We start from the raw sequence: 19,811 nt of genomic DNA on the forward strand, positions 1-19,811 counted from the left end.
GCACGCTCAATGGAGTTGCTTTCACTGTAGCTAGAACTCTGGATCCTCTACCACTCCCAGATTTTCCGTTGTTTGTTGTAATCTACGGAGGCAAAGAAACACGGTTGACAATGTTTACTTTCATTACAAACTCACTCACACATTGAAGCAGCATGACTCAAATCTCGATCCCTAATGACCAAAAGCTCAAGCACTCTTCTCTTTACTTTACAGTGTTTTGCATCATTAGCCGGTGCTTATCACGGAGTAACATTTGGCTTTACGGAGCAATATCATTATTTATCATGTGGTAGGTTTGAAAGGTTTTCGAGGAAAAGTGAACATGTTGGTTTCTTCTTTGCGATGCACATTCATTCAAAGAAAATGAATGGCCTATGTTTATCCCGGATGACTAATCTGAGTAATGTAATGGTCTATAATACAGCTGTACTGGCTGTATTATCACAATCACATAGCATTGGGTTGAACTTTGACACGTTCAAATCATCACAGTGGTAAAGGCTGGTGTAAATCATATAGCGTTTATTGATATATAAGTGGTTAGACAAAAATAGTCATTGAATTCAACAGAAAAAGCAAGCTTCGTTATTAGATCAGTCGGAGATATTATCATCTCAGTTCAGTTGAAAATGGCAGTGCTCAGGATACTTACAGTATCCCGCAGGCTTGAGGTCAGTTGCATTTCAATTCCAGACAATTCAGGAAGTACACTGAAATTCCAATGATCTTAAATGCTTTTCAGTCAGGAACATTTGGAATTGGAATTTGGTTTACTTTCTGAATTTACTGGAATTTAAATGGAATTGGCTCCAACCCTGGTAACCTGCGGTAGTTTGTCTGATCATTTTACAAAAAAACTGCATATTGACTGACAATGCTGTGAGACTACACTACATGGCAAATAAATGAAACAGTTGAAAGATGAGCGGTCACTGTTTGTATCTCCACTCTCTCCTGAAGAAGGTAGGAAATGCTATGAATCTCCTTGGGGGAGATGAGGGGTGTTTAGAGATGGTGGTAAACTTAGCTCATGTTTGACAAAAACTTGGTCAATTTGTAATGTATCTGTGTGTTCAGTATTCGCCTTGGCATTTATGTAATGAGAATCCATTTCAGCCTTGTAAAAAAATTAAGTAAACACAAAATGTGAACTGCACAAAGACCTACATATTTTTTGAGGAATATCTTTGGTTTCTTTTTGACTGCATCATCTCTCCTTCTCTCTGCACTGACCACTCCCTCCACATGATCACCCTGTCCCCCCCCCCCTCTCTCACCCTCTGTCTCTCTCTATCTCTCTCTCACCCCCCCCCACACACACACGTCCTCTCTCTGTGTTCCATCTCACTCTCCTCAGAGAAAGCACTCTCCTTAATCAGATTCCTGCCTCATTGATTATCCTAATGGTGTTCCACAGAGACCTCCCCTCTCTACCCCGGCCCCTTCATCAAGGTCGGTCAGACACAGAGAGCTATGGAGACACGTAGAAAAGCCTTCTATAGCGCTGTCTTCGAGCCAGGCCCTGTGTCCTTTCAGTCCTTCTGTACTTAGCCTCACTACTTTGTTCTCCAGAGGCATGTCTTGTAGGTAGAGAAAGAACACGGAACAACAGCTTTTAGCTTGTATTGCATTTACTGGTCTCACTTCACGTCAAACTCAAATCATCTCTTCTAATCACCATCGTCTCCCTATATCAGACCCTTGCCAGACCACACAGGCACAAACAAGCTGACAAGTAATTCAAATAGACAGAGACTGAGGTCCAGGAACGGACATTACTTTTTTTTCTTTCACCTTTGTAACTGCCATGTCATTATTCACAATCCCTTGTAATTTGCTGCCGGCACAAACAAAATTGGATAGCACTTACATTTCTATATGTCACTTATAGACTTTCATTTAACTGTCACCTGGCACATTGACATATGCTGGAGGGGTTCCTACAAGATTCTCTCCTTTTTCTCCCCACAATTAGAGCACCCAGTGCAGTCCAGGTGAATTGCTGGATATATCCTGTCGTTAGCTGTGGCCATGGGGATAGATTCAATAAGCAAGGCTCTGTCAATCTCAGACAGACTCCTCTTTCAGGAGAGAAGTCTATGGAGTAACAGTAACGTGGCAGGTTAACACAGGTATGTCTGTGCTTATTATAGCATATATGTACATGTATGATTCTTGTAGCACTGTGAGCATACATGCATACATTTGTACAATGTGTGTCAGTACAATTACATTTTTTTTTATGAACATTATCATGTAAGCACAGTGAGAGAAAAGAACAGTGAAAAAAGTGAACTTCTACAGAACGATGGCACTAGGAAACTTTGATTAAACGATGGCTCAAAATGTCATTATCCTGTCATCAGTGACAAGCCCTAGTGACAACCAGGTAGTTTGGTGGTTACACTGGTAACTAAAAACTGAGAGAAGGAGAACTATTTTCCAGATATCACAATATAGTACAACTTAGAAACTTAATGAAACATTTTTTTTTTTAAAGGAAGGTAAAACTATGCAACTAAATTCACATCTCTTTCGAGTCGTCACTAATCCTTCATCCTTCTCATTCCTCATTTCAAAACAAAACAAATAGGATCTGTTGCGATCCTGTTTTTTATGTGAAAAACTTTAGAAATAATTACTTTACACGTCTGGCATCCATCAACCCCATGACATCATTTAAAGATACACTAGTTTTTCCCTGTTTGGCTCAAGATTGCGGCTGAAACATTACACACGCACAAAAATAGTTCCATTTATGCCAATCAGTGGGTCTCTTCCTCTTCTTTTTTAATATTGCATTTGCCGTGACCCTCCCTCTCGGTCCTCCAAAATGAAAACAATCAACCAATAGGGCTGCACTGTTGATCAGAAATTAAAGCTTCATAGTGCTCCTCTAAGAAAAGTGAGAACTATCTTAATCTTTATCATTATCTTATCTATCTCATCCTTTCAGAACCTTGACATGTTGACAGAGCTTGTATGCCCACACTTACAGTAGAAAGTTGGCTGCTCAAAATGGCTGTGAGCATTTGTTTAACCGATCTGTAAACTCTTCAGTCAAGGGAAAGACGGTCCCCTGTGTCTCTCCCCATGCACGTTGAAATCGTCTTTAGGTGTTTCCAGTGTGTGCTCTTACTCTTCATTTGTCAAAACGTAATTTCTCTGACCTGCACATCACATGACCACCAACCATCAAATCAGAAAATCTCAAGATACCACCACAACTGGGCACACACTGGCTGAATCAACTTTGTTTCCACATCATTTCAATGAAATTACGTTGAACCAACATGGAATATATGTTGAATTGACGTCTGTGGACAGTGGGGGATATTTCCATATACATTGTTATGTACTGTTTATCCTACGTTAGCAATTATTGTACATCAAATCACAATAGCAACTGCTATTTATTCCCTTAGCATTGTGGTCATTCTATTTCAAAAACAACAACAAAAAATGATATCAACAAGCAATATCCCAGACTAGACCAATCAGAGTCATTCACAAACTAAAAGACAAGAAAATATGTAAGGAAGAAACAAAACTGCGGGGTTAAATGTTTTGTTGTTGTTGTTGTCTAGAACAGCACATACTACATTGAAAGTAATTTTTTTCTTCTCAAACAAGATGTATGTAGGCACGTATGACTGTAAGTTGCGTTGGATAAAAGCGTCTGCTAAATGGCATATTGTGTTATTATAATTTTTATTATAAGATGAGTAGATTGTGAACACTGTCCCGACAGTCCTTATCATGCATGCAGTGTCACTGTCATCCAAATGTAGGATGTTACTCTCCTCTTCTTTACTCTCCCCCTCTCTCTTCTCCCCTATCTCCTCATCCCTCTATTGTATCATTCTTCCAATCCTGCTGGGCCCTGTAGACAGAGTTATTTGCTGGTTGTCTTCATGCTTGTTTTCACCACAGGGACCTTACTCCCCAGCCTGATCAGATGCTCTGCCACCTGGTCCTCAGCCACCTCCAGGAAAGCTGCCATCTCTGGGGTGTCTACTCTCACCAGCTCCTCCTCCTCTTCATCCAACTCCAGGACAGCACTCATCTCTGGGGTGTCTACTACTCTCACCAGCTCCTCCACCTCCACGTCTCCCTCTCCCGCCTGCAGGGCCTCATTCTCGGCCACCTCCTCCATCTCTGTGCCCTCTGTGTGCACCACTTCCACCTCTCCATCCCGGAACTTCTTCACGTGGAAGGTGAAGGGCGGCACGCGGTACACGGTCGTCTTGGAGCGGGCGTAGACGGTGTGGTCGGGGGTCAGAGACTTCTTCAACATCTCCTTGGAGCCCTTTAGCTTCTCCTTCCGCTCCATGTTGGGGGTCATCTTGTTGCCCAGCTTGCCCATCTTCTTCTCCAGGCTATGCTTGGTCTTCTCCAGCTTGTCGTGAGTCTTCTGCCGGGTCTTCTCCAGGTTATCCCTGGTCTTCTGCTTGGTCTTTTCCAGGTTGTCCTTGGTCTTCTGTGCTCTCTTCTCCCTCTGCTCTTTGGAGAAGGCCTTCTTGATGTTGTCCACGCGCGCCTTGCTGGAGCGTTTTATCTTCTCCGCCCGGGACTCTTCGATGATCTCCTCGATCTCCACCTCCTCGTCTGAGTTGAGGCCAGTGAGCGCCGCCTCGCCCCCCTCCTCAGGGATCTGCTCCAGCCCCCCTTCCACAGAGCAGCCCTCAGCTACATTCTCTGCCACCTTGGACGACTTTAGAGAGGCTTTAGCGGCCTTATTCTCATCCTGTGAAGACACAAAGGAGAGAGTGGATGAGGTTAGACAACAGGAAGAGTCAACATACAAGATAAGTATGAACGTTTCTGTTTAAGGCTCCAGTTAGAGTAATAAAAACAGCAGCAGATCCAGTTTTGCAGCCAGCTGATAGACTAGGACAGTATTACATTTAATTCTGTTTTATCATTTAAAATTTATTCGCTTTCAAGCATGAGTTTGCAAAGACAGTATTAAATCTACCTCATTACATATCAGTACTCTGAGTGAGATAAGATGTTCCTATTCTATTTTGTTCATTCATAGGGAACAATGTGTTCACAGTGTGTGATTTGTCCAATATATATATATATACACACATTTTCAAATTGACTGCATGATTATGGAGGTTATATTGAAGTGTCGCGTAAAAGCCTGAGGCGGAAAAAATAAATGAATATCAATTCAAATGTATGTGGGCTCTGAGATGGAAATGAAATTTGACATTTATGTGTATGATAAATTATTAATCTTCATGGCTTGCCTCAGACACGTAACTTTACATTTATCAGCCGCATAAAAAATATATGAAACACGCCTGCTACTGTTGGCCAACCCCATCTAGTGGTCATACAATACAAACTGACCAAGACTCCAAAATCAACACAGACAATGAAATATTGTCCAGCCAATAGTACAGACTTTCCATATGTACTCTACTAGAAACCAGTGTCAGGGTATTTTCAGCCAAACTACTTGGTGAATGTTCAGCACACAGAATAAGTATAATCCCCAACAGCTTGTGAAAGACATGTCATGCAAGTTTGTATGGTGTCTAATAATGAAACTAGCATACTGAGCCAACTAGACCCAAAAGCATTTCCTGCTATTGGTAAACTACTTTACTGCACACTCCCACCTCGCTGAATCATTGTGATAACTGTGGTAAATGTTCTCCTGGTCTACCTAATGCATACATAGTCTCTCTCTCGCTCTCTGTCTCTCTTTCTCTCTAATAGGCTGTTCAGTCTTAGTGAGTGTAAGGATGGAGACCGACAACCTTTCACGTGTCAATGTCACTGGTTGTCCTGTCTCTTCACAGCTCATCTCAGTAAGCGTATTGCATAACCTAGCCCTTTGATGTGGTCACACAACCGGTAGGGAGACACATAACTAGGCATTTGACTCTACCATGAAGCATATTTTCCCACCACCCGCCGCTTACAAAGTGTGACTTTCAATCTGACTAAAGTGTCTCACTCTTAAATGTTACATCCGTCACAGTCTGCTGGTTCGCATACAAACAGAGGTTTCAGGCTTTATTTCAAGTATCGTAGTCATTCATCTAGTATAACCAAAATAACTGCAAATGTTCTCAGGATTTCCAATGGACTGGATCATGCAGTCTTGCACTCCATCTAGGGGACAAGAAAAGCTCTAGCAGCCGGTAAAGGGACGCCCCATCAGATAAGACATTGTCTGTTCGTAAAACCAGTACTTCACACTGACATTCACAAATACTCACACACGGCCCACCTGTCCAAAACATCCCTTGACACCTATGCTTCTCTGACAGCTGCCAGTCACTCAGCGTCCCAGTGATGACGTTTTCACAACGTTAGAGAAATGTTGTATGACTGAATGTCTACTGAGGGAGACCAGGAATATGCCGAGGATGTTATCCCTCAAATCAAATCGTATTGGTCACATACACATGGTTAGCAGATGTTCATGCGAGTGTAGCGAAATGCTTGTGCTTCGAGTTCCGACCGTGCAGTAATATCTAACAAGTAATCTAACAATTTCACAACTACCTTTTACACACAAGTGTAAAGGAATGAATAAGAATATGTACATTTAAATATATGGATGAGCGATGGCCGAACGGCATAGGCAAGATGCAGTGGATGGTATAGAGTACAGTATATGCATATGAGATGAGTAATGTAGGCTATGTAAACATTATATAAAGTGGCATTGTTTAAATTGACTAGTGATACATCCAATTTTTTATTATTAAAGTGGCTAGAGATTTGAGTCAGTATGTTGGCATCATCCTTCTGGATGATAGCGGGGTGAACAGGCAGTGTCTCGGGTGGTTGTTGTCCTTGATGATCTTTTTGGCCTTCCTGTGACATCGGGTGGTGTAGGTGTCCTGGAGGGCAGGTAGTTTGCCCCCGGTGATGCGTTGTGCAGACCTCACTACCCTCTGGAAAGCCTTACGGTTGTGGGCGGAGCAATTGCCGTACCAGGCGGTGATACAGCCCGACGGGATGCTCTCGATTGTGCATCTGTAAATGTTTGTGAGTGTTTTTGGTGACAAGCCAAATTTCTTCAGCCTCTTGAGGTTGAAGAGGCACTGTTGAGCCTTCTTCTCCACGCTGTCTGTGTGGGTGGAACATTTCAGTTTGTCCGTGATGTGTACGCTGAGGAACTTAAAACTTTCCACCTTCTCCACTACTGTCCCGTCGATGTGGATATGGGAGTGCTCCCTCAAGTCCACGATCATCTCCTTTGTTCTGTTGACGTTGAGTGTGAGGTTATTTTCCTGACACCACACTCTGAGGGCCCTCACCTCCTCCCTGTAGGCCATCTCGTCGTTGTTGGGAATCAAGCCTACCACTGTAGTGTCGTCTGCAAACATGATGATTGATTTGGAGGTGTGAATGGCCACGCAGTCCTGGGTGAACAGGGAGTACAGGAGAGGGCTGAGAACGCACTCTTGTGGTGCCCCAGTGTTGAGGATCAACGGGGTGGAGATGTTGTTTCCTACCCTCACCACCTGGGGGCGTCCCATCAGAAAGTACAGGACCCCGTTGCACAGGGCGTGGTCGAGATCCAGGGTCTCGAGCTTGATGATGAGTTTGGAGGGTACTATGGTGTTGAATGCTGAGCTGAAGTCGATGAACAGCATTCTTACATAGGTATTCCTCTTGTCCAGATGGGTTAGGGCAGTGTGCACTGTTATTGTGATTGCATCGTCTGTGGACCTATTTGGGCAGTAAGCAAATTGGAGTGGGTCTAGGGTGTCAGGTAGGGTGGAGGTGATATGATCCTTGACTAGTCTCTCAAAGCACTTCATGATGATGGAAGGGAGTGCTACGGGGCGATAGTCATTTAGCTCAGTTACCTTAGCTTTCTTGGGAACAGGAACAATGGTGGCCCTCTTGAAGCATGTGGGAACAGCAGACTGGGATAGGGATTGATTGAATATGTCCATAAACACACCAGCCAGCTGGTCTGCGCATGCTCTGAGGACACAGCTAGGGATGCTGTCTGGGCCGGCAGCCTTGCGAGGGTTAACACGTTGAAATGTTTTACTCACGTTGGCTGCAGTGAAGGAGAGCCGACAGGTTTTGGTAGCGGGCCGTTTTGGTGTCACTGTATTGTCCTCAAACCGACCTCCTAATGACCTATGCTAAATCTAGCATGCCCTTGCATCCCATAGAGATAGCTATGTCTTTGTTGTTACTGTCCTGCCCTGTCCCATCATAGCACTGCGCACATCACACATAACATTTTGCACTGACTCTATGCACACTCATAAGACTATATATACACTCACACACACACTACACTACACTACACTACAGACACACACACACACACACACACACACACACACACACACACACACACACACACACACACACACACACACACACACACACACCTTTAACACTCAACATACAGTATGCTGCTGCTACTCTGTTCTTTAATTTAGTCTTATTATTATCTATCCCGATGCTTAGTCACTTTACCCTGCCTTCATGCACATACAGTTGAAGTCAGAAGTTTACATACACTTAGGTTGGAGTCATTAAAACTTGTTTTTCAACCACTCTACAGATTTCTTGTTAACAAACTATAGTTTTGGCCAGTCGGTTAAGGACATCTACTTTGTGCATGGCGCAAGTAATTTTTCCAACAATTGTTTAAAGACAGATTATTTCACTTATAATTCACTGTATCACAATTCCAGTGGGTCAGAAGTTTACATACACTAAGTTGACTGTGCCTTTAAACAGGCCTACCTTCAAACTCAGTGCCTCTTTGCTTGAAATCATGGGAGATTCAAAAGAAATCAGCCAAGACCTCAGAAAACAAGTAGACCTCCACAAGTCTGGTTCATCCTTGGGAGCGATTTCCAAACGTCTTAAGGTACCACGTTCATCTGTACAACCAATAGTACGCAAGTATAAACACCATGGGACGACGCAGCCATCATACCGCTCAGGAAGGAGACGCTTTCTGTCTCCTAGAGATGAGCGTACTTTGGTGCGAAAAGTGCAAATCAATCCCAGATCAACAGCAAAGGACCTTGTGAAGATGCTGGAGGAAATAGGTACAAAAGTAACTATATCCACAGTAAAACGAGTCCTATATCAACATAACCTGAAAGGCTGCTCAGCAAGGAAGAAGCCACTGCTCCAAAACCGCCATAAAAAAGCCAGACTACGGTTTGCAACTGCACATGGAGACAAATATCGTACTTTTTGGAGAAATGTCCTCTGGTCTGATACAAAAAAAAGAAGTGTTTGGGGATAATGACCATCATTATGTATGGAGGAAAAAGGGGGAGGCTTGTAAGCCAAAGAACACCATCCCAACCGTGAAACACTGGGGTGGCAGCATCATGTTGTGGGGGTGCTTTGCTGCAGGAGGGATCGGTGCACTTCACAAAATAGATGGCATCATAAGGGAGGAAAATTTTGTGGATATATTGAAGTAACATTTCAAGACATCAGTCAGGAAGTTAAATCTTGTCACAAATGGGTCTTCCAAATGGACAATGACCCCAAGCATGCTTTTCAAAGTTGTGGCAAAATGGCTTAAGGACATAAAGTCAAGGTATTGGAGTGGCCATCACAAAGCCCTGACCTATAGAAAATGTGTGGGCAGAACTGAAAAAGTGTGTGCGAGCAAGGAGGCCTTACAAACCTGACTCAGTTACACCAGCTCTGTCAGGAGGAATGGGCCAAAATTATTGTGGAAGGCTACCTGAAATGTTTGACCCAAGTTAAACAATTTAAAGGCAATGCTACCAAATACTATTTGAGTGTATGTAAACTTCTGACCCACTGGAAATGTGATGAAAGAAATAAAATATTAAATAAATCATTCTCTCTAGTATTATTCTGACATTTCACATTCTTAAAATAAAGTGGTGATCCTAACTGACCTAAGACAGTGAATTTTTTACCAGGATTAAGTCTCAGGAATTGTGAAAAACTGAGTTTAAATACATTTGGCTAAGGTGTATGTAAACTTACGACTTCAACTGTATTTACCTCAATTACCTTGTTGATCTGGTACTGGTTCTCCCTCTATATAGCTCCATTCTTCTGTATTTTATTTTATTCCTCGTGTTACTGTTCCTCATGTTACCATGTGACTTATAAAATTGTATTTAAATTTGACTTTCACGCATTCTGAAAAATTATATAGTATCACTTATCTCGTCAAATGTCTCTTGCTTCTCTCTCGCTCTCTCTCTCTGTCTTTCTCTCTCTCTCTCTCTCTAAACTCTTTCACCTTATCTCTCTCAACAATCTCTCTGTCTCTTTCTCTCTAAACTCTTTCACCCTGTCTCTCTCAACAATCTCTATGTCTCTGTACACACTGTCCAGATTTAATGTTGAGAAACTGGCCCAGTCCTGAGTGTCTGCGCTGAGTCACTTTTACCTCTCCCCTGCCGTGTGTGTGGGTGTGTGTGATCTCACATTGAGAGCATTGTGGGGGAATGGGAATAGGTCGGCTTGTAATCAGGGAGCGAAACAATCACAACTGAGTCTGTGTTATGACACTGAGGGTTGGTGAGCTCGTGTGGTTTCCGGCCAAACCCTCTCCTAACCCAAACCCTCCCCTAATCCAGATGACGCTGGGCTAATTGTGCACCATGGGTCTCCTGGTTGTGGCCAGCTGTGAGGTCTTTGCTTTGTTTTTTATTTAGAAAAATATTAACTATTGGTAGTTACAGTCTTGTCTCATCGCTGCAACAATCGACTCGGGAGAGGCGGAGGTCGAGAGCCGTGCGTCTTCCGAAACACGACCCAGCCAAGCCGCACTGCTTGTTGACACAATGCCCACTTAACCCGGAAGCCAGCCGCACCAATGTGTTGGAGGAAACACCGTACACCTGGCGACCGTGTCAGCGTGCACTGCGCCCGGCCCGCCACAGGAGTCGCTAGTGCGCAATAGGACAAGGACATCCCTTCCGGCCAAACCCTCCCCTAACCCAGACGACGCTGGGCCAATTGTGCACCGCCTCATGGGTCTCCTGGTTGTGGCCGGCTGCGACAGAGCCTGGACTAGAACCCAGAATCTCTAGTGGCACTACGATGCAGTGCCTTATACCACTGCGCCACTTGGGAGGGCCCATGTTTGGTTTGTCCATTTCTCTTCCTCTGCCTAAAAATAAAACACTCATCTCCACTGTCTTTCCCCTTTCCCTGTCTACTTTGCAATGTGTTGCAGAATCACACTGCTTATTGATTCCTGAGGCGATGGCTGGAGGAGATAATCCATCCGTTAGCTGGGTTTGACCTGTTGACAGAGTTGGGCATAATTTGAGGCACTGCGATGGAACAGATCTGTATCGCTTTATTTGAACTAAGTCAGGAACTGCCGATGTAAAAACAATGCCATGGCAACCCGTCACAGTAATAAGGTTAAAGGTGGAGTTTTGCATCATTGTGACACATTAAAGCAGGTTTGTAATGTTTCTTAACATCTCATTGAATGTGTACTCATTCTCCTCTCCACCCTGCTGTTACCTCATATTAAATCGTTCTTTATCATTTGTTCCTTCTTGTGTAGGTGTACTCCCATAGCATCTAGCCCTCCTCCTCCTCCTCCTCCTCAATTAGTACCACTTTCCTTTCTTCCCTTGTTATCGTCAAGGCAACAATCCCTTGACACTTTCTATTTGTTTCATCATAGTTCAAACAAGCGGCTCGGGTTCACAGCTCATGCAAAGCCAAGGCTTTTTATGATGGCTTTCATTGCTCTTGTACTGGGGGAGATGTGAGTGTTTTTTTTTTTTGCAATGATGAAATACATTTAAAAAGTAGTTGACTGGAGCAGCGTGCACTGTTAAACAGGGTGCTGTGACATCCAAGCCTGAAACATTATGTCCTGGGAAAAATCATTTGTGATTTTGAATTCCGTACTTTGGTTTATTCAGACATACTGAACATAATACCTCATCACTGCCAGGCATATAGTATGTTCATACGTTTCATATACTGTATTTTTGCATCGGCATTAACCAATACCACACCCTTCCCCTTATTAATCATTGTGCTGGTCTGACGTTCACAATGGTACTAGTGGAACCTATCATAAAATGACCATCCGCTTCCTTATCTGGTGCTGTGTCCTATTCGGCCCGCAGTGTGTGTGTTTATTTCGGGCTCGCCTTTCCCTCTCTCCGGATTCCATCCACCATTCCCTGGCTACTAGCCACTGTAACATTCTGCCCCCTCCCCTCCTAGCCTCTGTTGCCCAGTCCTCAACAGGGCAACAGATAAACATAGGATCATGTCACCACGGCAACAACCATTGTGGAACATCGCCCCTGGTGGGGTGTGAAGCTAAGCCTGATAAATGACTACGGAGGATGATGAACCCCCCCCCCCCCCCAGCGACACCATCGGAGGAACTATTGTACTAACACGCTACTGTTCTATGGGACAGATTAGATTCAGAACATAACTGTTATCATCATACTAATATCAACAGTCTTGCTACAGCTAAACTGTACATTACATGACCCCTAAGCAGCATGTCGGCCCGGCCTGCCACTGATTCCATTGGGGTGAACGTAATAATATGATGGGTGCCTCGCCCACCTCGGAAGTCATATAACAAGTCATACAGCCTTTCCCAGAATGCCCGGCTGAACAGTCAATGATGTTACATCATTGAGGGCATCGCCATCTCCTGTGTCGGGGTGGTGCCCTAACGCAGCCTGATTAAAATCATGTAGGAAAGGAAATGCACGTCTTCGCGGCCATCAGTAGCTCTCCCTGTATGTGATTAATGAGAGAGGGAGGGAACGGACCGAGGGAAAGAGTGAGGACGGAGATGGAAACTCCATGAGTGTCCCTGTGTTACCCTCCTCTCTCCTCCCACTCTAGCCATGGAAAAGTCTGGTCTACATGTGAGTGTGTATGCTACTATGCTTGAAGGAGTGCCTGTGGAGAATGTGGTTGGTTGAGTGTGTGTGAGTCTTCACAGAAAGAAAGAGGGAGCTCTGTTTGTTAGTGTCTCTGTCTTTGCATCGTGGCCTGGGGGGGGGGGGGGGGCTGCTCATGGAAAAGCTGGCAGATGGAGGAGATTTAGCACTGGTTACACTGTGTGTGTGTGTGTGTGTGTGTGTGTGTGTGTGTGTGTGTGTGTGTGTGTGTGTGTGTGTGTGCGTGCGGAACAAGAGTGTCTGTAAATCTCTATATGCAATACTGTGTGTGTTTGTGTACAGTGTGTGTTGGCTATGAGAGTGTATCCTATGCAGGGTGCTGAGTCCAGGCAAGTCGACGTCTGTCTATTGCTCATGAGTCGTCTCTCTGAGGGAAACACTCCCTAGGAGGTATTCTGAAAATACACAAACCAGCCTGAGGCCCAGAGAACACAGTAAACAAGTCATACATTCTACTGACTGAGAATGAAATAACAGAGAGAGAGAGTGTGTATGTGTGAGAGAGAGAATGAGAGAGAGAGAGTGTGTGTATGTATTGGAGTGAGAGTGAGAGAGAGTGTGTATTTATTAGAGTGAGAGTGAGAGTGAGAGAGAGTATGTGTATGTATTGGAGTGAGAGTGAGAGTGAGAGAGAGAGTGTGTATGTATTAGAGTGAGAGTGAGAGAGAGTATGTGTATGTATTGGAGTGAGAGTGAGAGAGAGAGTGTGTATGTATTAGAGTGAGAGTGAGAGAGAGTATGTGTATGTATTGGAGTGAGAGTGAGAGTGTATGTATTAGAGTGAGAGTGAGAGAGAGAGTGTGTATGTATTAGAGTGAGAGTGAGAGAGAGTATGTGTATGTGTGAGAGAGAGAATGAGAGAGAGAGAGAGTGTGTATGTATTAGAGTGAGAGTGAGAGAGAGAGAGAGAGAGAGAGAGTGTGTGTATGTATTAGAGTGAGAGTGAGAGAGAGTGTGTATGTATTAGAGTGAGAGTGAGAGAGAGAGGTATGAGAAGAATAGTAGAAGGTACAGTGGTAAACAGGCCTCTTAACATTTAAAGTCTTGCAGTCCCATCGATGCTACATGAGGCCTATCCTGTTTTGGCGTCTGAATGCAGCCAGTTCGCTACACCAGGAAAACAATCTTGCAGCAACAGTAAATGTGAATTATTATATGGATTATAATGAATTTAAATTTTTCGTCAAGTCTGACATTTTAAAATGAAAATTACAAGCCTTTTGAAAACCTTGAATATACTACAAGTTTGCATTTCATGCTGTGCATGAAAATTCTCAGTAACAAAAGAGCGATCAAATTAAGATCCTACATCTGTATAAATGACCTCTACTCCCAACTTAATCAGATGCCCGTGACCTCCCGCCATCGTTCCTCCTGGGGCAGATGAGATGAGATGAGAGGCATGCCTTGTGAGTCACCCTGGCAGCTGTCTGATCCTGTCTAGCCCCAGTCTGCAGTATGCAGCTGTGCCTTCAGCTTTCACAATGACCCATCTGGGCCCCTTCTGGGAGAGGAGCAGAGGGTGGAGGGCCCCTGGCAGTTATAAACATGGTGCTAGCAGCTGAGGTACTACAGGCTACTGTACATTTCCAATGCTTAAGCCTCTTTCTATAGGCATAGTTTTTTGGGGGGCTCAACACATTTAACAAACGACTATAATGAGAATATTTATTTACAATAAGCTCCTACAGAAGGGTGTTGGGAAATAGTCTTTGCATCCCAGCTCACTCTTTTAGTTCAGTCAGACACAGCCAAAGCACAGAGATCGGGTTCTCGTTCCATCTACCTCGAGCATCCTGGGGAATCGTCATGACCACCATCCCGACGCAGCAGAGGAGTACAAAGGGAATTCTGTGTAGTGACCCACGGCACCTCTGATCTCACCATCCCACTATGGCAAACAATGTAACATAGCCCAACTGGGATGGCTTCACATGAAATGAAGCAGTGGAAATACATTCTGTTTGACACCGGAAGGGAGTTCCTTGGGGTTTCTTTCAGAGCGATGTGTGACCTCACCACACAGGAGTCTGGCGGGGATATATCCCTTTCCAGGGCTCAGCCAATCCACTCAACCTCTCTCCATGACTACAGCCACTGGAATCCCTACAACTACAACCACTGTCAACATGGCATCACCAGCCATCATGGAACCTTTGCCTTTCCACACGTTTCTCTGTAGGACTGGCACGTCTAACTCTCTAACGTAGTGATTCTGTAACGTCTGTACTGAGATCTGCTCCCAACGTCTAACATTAACGCCGGCTTGACAGTTCAGATATAAAGTCTGTATCAAATCGCATCGGGCTGATGATGATGATTAATGATTAGTGGAGCCATCATTCCTGCCCAATAACATAAGACACACTTCAAGCCATTAATCCCATGTCGCGTCAGTCTGCCTTTTGTTCTGACTGTGTCCACTGTGGAACTGATTCTGCTTTGTCTAAAGGGCACATCCCTGGGGGAGGGAGGGGGATGTTTTTATGGAAAAAGTTTGACATTAGAGAAAGAGCTTTTGTTCTCGCTCTTGGTCTGCTCGTCAGGTGTGCAGCAGCCTCTGTTTTGGTTTACACTATCAGACTATCCCTGGAGTTTATTGGGACCAACACTATCCAACGTGTACTCCTTCCCCTCATCCACCTCTGGTGGAGGTTTAGGCCACCTGAGACGACTGATCAATGTCCTATTATGAGATATGCCAGAGTTGTCAGAATCTCTACCGCTGAAGTTCATACCTCATAGTTGACATCAACATACCTGGGTGGGAGGAACTAGTTATATTACCCGCACTTAAATGTCTTCCCTCTCAGAGAGAGAGAGAGAGGTGTTAAGTAGTTCTAGGCAGTGGTGTGTCTTAATAAGGGTGAAGTATAGGAAGAGTAATAACAACTAAAGCCAGTGTCAAACCCTCCATCCACCCATGAAAGCTCCTTGATAAGAAACCATTTTAAAAGCTTGATCAGCCTAACGCCCTCTGTGTGGAGTCTGCTAGGTTAATAATCAGAGTTATGAGTGGCCATAACCCACCCAGTGCCTTGCCTAGATCTCAGTGACAGGATATAACTCACAGGCCAGTGCCAGGAACACACAGTCCGAGCAGCAGGCATCAGTATTGGCGACATGTCACCATCTAACACAGCTGCACCTGGAACTGCAGGACACACTGTCTGAATACAAATATGCCATGCACTGTGTTTAGATGTTGACATCTGAATAGCCACACACAATCGCAAAGACACCGGTGTGCACACACAGAGATACAGAAACACAGAGACACATCCACACACACACACCCACATACACTGACACCATCATTCTGTGCTGCTGCCGGTGGCTAAATCCAGTCTCACTCTATGAAACAGGACCCGCCGCCATTCCATTCCATTCCACATCGTTGCAAGAGTATTTATAAACAAAACACCAGAGCAGATTTTCATTTGCACGGTTTCTGGAAAAAATTTGGCCGAGTTATTACGATCTTGGCAGTGGCCTTTTGAAGTAAACGGCTAGAGCGTAGGCTACAACGTACAGTAAGTAACATGTTGCTCCAGCTCCCACAATTCTGTGGACTGGAATTGGAACAAAATATCTGTTGACCAACCCAGGAACGTTGTGTGGCGGATGGACAGGTGCCCTGACCTTTAGCTTGCCTGGCAAATCATCGTCTTCTGTTGTGGGAGCGAGCTCTGTAAGCCAAGAGGGCAGTGTGTGGTTGAGACCCGTGCAGACGTCTGGGTCATACGAGTAGTTCATGTTTGTATCTCTTAATAAGTGCAGCTCACAGTGACTTCGTCTGGTCCCCTTAATAATTCGGTCCTCAAGTGCAAGAGTAGGCTTTGACCCACACACACGCACAAAAGTACACACACATGCACTCATTGACAGGATGTGAGCTGAATTAGCTAATGGGTAGCAGGAAACAACAGTATTGTGGGTCTGCGAGTCAGACGACACAACAAGTGATGCTGTTTCCCAACAGGACCCCACCTCTCGCCCCCAACAGCATCAAAATGAGCCCAGCGTGAACCATGCACATTGTTAACAATGCTGCATGTGCTCCAGCTGTAAAGTCTACTGCTAATATATAAATAGGCATGGACAAAGAGACACACACTACAGTGGTTTCAGGTTAATATACTGAGTGTCCAGGTTGGCAGTGTCTGAGGACCACTGGCCTTCAGCCTCAGGAATAGCAGGGGTCCTCTTTCTGCTGCACACATCCCACTGGCAGTGACATAAAACCCTGTACGCAAGAGTAACACTCTCTATCAGCCAATCTCTTATCAAGCCTTCACACAGCCATGACACCCAGATACTAGCTATGAGACAGATCTATCAACCTTGATGAACCCATTGTTCTATGTCAAGAAATGATTAGAAAGAGAATGGTCTTTTCATTACCCTTTACTATTTGTTGGGGGTGACTGGGTGTGATAGGATGGACCGGGGGTCTTCAACAGGCGTCCCATCTGCTTGGGATTCATTCTGTCGATTTGCAGTATACAAATTATTATATTCATGTTCCGTCCCCACAGACCATCCACTCGGAATCTAGTCGGGGACTCTTACGGTAGAGGGAGGTGTAAAGAAAGACAGAAGAGAGGTGGATAGAACCACCGCCGCTGGGGGGCGTATGTAGTCGGGTTTTAGCGGCACGCGGCACTACCACCAGACCAGACCACGGCAAAGCCCTCCTAGATCTGAACTAGAACTGTGTAAGCAATATGGCTGAAACTCTACCAAGCTCTCTGAGTTATTAGGTGGAGCTAAATGATTGAACCTATCCAGTCACATCTTTGTATATCTGTTTCTATATCCGTGTCTTGTGTTAGGGGCCAGGGGTTGATTTGAAATCAGGCATACATTGCATTCTTTAGGACATCAATTCTATGAATATTGTGACAAGAGAATATAAAGACCTGAAAATAACTATTCTGTGATCTTGAAACATGAAGTTACAGGACAAAAAGCACGAAGAACCATAACAAGGGAAGGCGTACGCCCCTTTTGTCAAGAGTGGAACCACATTGTTAAAATAATACACAATCCTTTTACACAAGTTAGATCAAAGGCAGAGAGAATCCTTTCAAGCCAGGGAATGATACTGTGATGTGAAACCTACGCAAGTACACTTTTCACAGCGCTTTTTGATCTTTCCCAAGTATAAAAAGGAAAGAAAAACCAAATTAATGACAGCTCAGTGCTCTTGGCTGAACTCCTCCGAAAGCCAGAACAGATATGAGAGAAGAGGGAGATAATCAGTGGAGGACCACAGACTGCTGCACTGTGCCAATAGATACAGGCCATGTAGCTAGCTGGTCCCAGGCTGTTCCAGTCTGATCCTGGGCCATGATAAAGATGGTGATGATGGGAGGGAGAGCCAACAGAAAGAGCCTGTGGTTTGGAGTGGACTCAGGATGTTCCAGTCTGATCCTGGGCCATGATAAAGATGGTGATGATGGGAGGGAGAGCCAACAGAAAGAGCCTGTGGTTTGGAGTGAACTCAGGATGTTCCAGTCTGATCCTGGGCCATGATAAAGATGGTTATGATGGGAGGGAGAGCCAACAGAAAGAGCCTGTGGTTTGGAGTGAACTCAGGATGTTCCAGTCTGATCCTGGGCCATGATAAAGATGGTGATGATGGGAGGGAGAGCCAACAGAAAGAGCCTGTGGTTTGGAGTGGACTCAGGATGTTCCAGTCTGATCCTGGGCCATGATAAAGATGGTGATGATGGGAGGGAGAGCCAACAGAAAGAGCCTGTGGTTTGGAGTGGACTCAGGATGTTCCAGTCTGATCCTGGGCCATGATAAAGATGGTGATGATGGGAGGGAGAGCCAACAGAAAGAGCCTGTGGTTTGGAGTGAACTCAGGATGTTCCAGTCTGATCCTGGGCCATGATAAAGATGGTTATGATGGGTGGGAGAGCCAACAGAAAGAGCCTGTGGTTTGGAGTGAACTCAGGATGTTCCAGTCTGATCCTGGGCCATGATAAAGATGGTGATGATGGGAGGGAGAGCCAACAGAAAGAGCCTGTGGTTTGGAGTGGACTCAGGATGTTCCAGTCTGATCCTGGGCCATGATAAAGATGGTGATGATGGGAGGGAGAGCCAACAGAAAGAGCCTGTGGTTTGGAGTGAACTCAGGATGTTCCAGTCTGATCCTGGGCCATGATAAAGATGGTGATGATGGGAGGGAGAGCCAACAGAAAGAGCCTGTGGTTTGGAGTGGACTCAGGATGTTCCAGTCTGATCCTGGGCCATGATAAAGATGGTGATGATGGGAGGGAGAGCCAACAGAAAGAGCCTGTGGTTTGTAGTGAACTCAGGATGTTCCAGTCTGATCCTGGGCCATGATAAAGATGGTTATGATGGGTGGGAGAGCCAACAGAAAGAGCCTGTGGTTTGGAGTGAACTCAGGATGTTCCAGTCTGATCCTGGGCCATGATAAAGATGGTGATGATGGGAGGGAGAGCCAACAGAAAGAGCCTGTGGTTTGGAGTGGACTCAGGATGTTCCAGTCTGATCCTGGGCCATGATAAAGATGGTGATGATGGGAGGGAGAGCCAACAGAAAGAGCCTGTGGTTTGGAGTGGACTCAGGATGTTCCAGTCTGATCCTGGGCCATGATAAAGATGGTGATGATGGGAGGGAGAGCCAACAGAAAGAGCCTGTGGTTTGGAGTGGACTCAGGATGTTCCAGTCTGTTCCTGGGCCATGATGAAGATGGTGATGATGGGAGGGAGAGCCAACAGAGAGAGCCTGTGGTTTGGAGTGGACTCAGGATGTTCAAGGAAACTAAACACATCGGAGGAAAGAAGAGGAACATTTTATTTGACGCAAACCTACAAGAATGTAGGATCTCCTTGCCAAAGCGAGGGGCTTTCCCCTTTTTCC

General features: G+C 44.9%; 1 protein-coding gene across 2 annotated transcripts in view; it reads right to left on the minus strand.

Annotated features, from left to right (window-relative positions):
* Positions 1-1,310: 1,310 nt before the first annotated feature.
* cavin1a (caveolae associated protein 1a) overlaps positions 1,311-19,811 on the minus strand; it is a 30,285-nt gene continuing 11,784 nt past the window's right edge. For both annotated transcript variants that reach the window (XM_029625364.2, XM_029625363.2), the window contains exon 3: positions 1,311-4,747. In XM_029625364.2, coding sequence (XP_029481224.1) covers positions 3,896-4,747 — 852 coding nt within the window. In that variant the 3' untranslated portion in view covers positions 1,311-3,895. The remainder of the gene's footprint in view (positions 4,748-19,811) is intronic.

This window comes from Oncorhynchus nerka, linkage group LG21, assembly GCF_034236695.1.
Source record: "Oncorhynchus nerka isolate Pitt River linkage group LG21, Oner_Uvic_2.0, whole genome shotgun sequence".
Taxonomy (NCBI): domain Eukaryota; kingdom Metazoa; phylum Chordata; class Actinopteri; order Salmoniformes; family Salmonidae; genus Oncorhynchus; species Oncorhynchus nerka.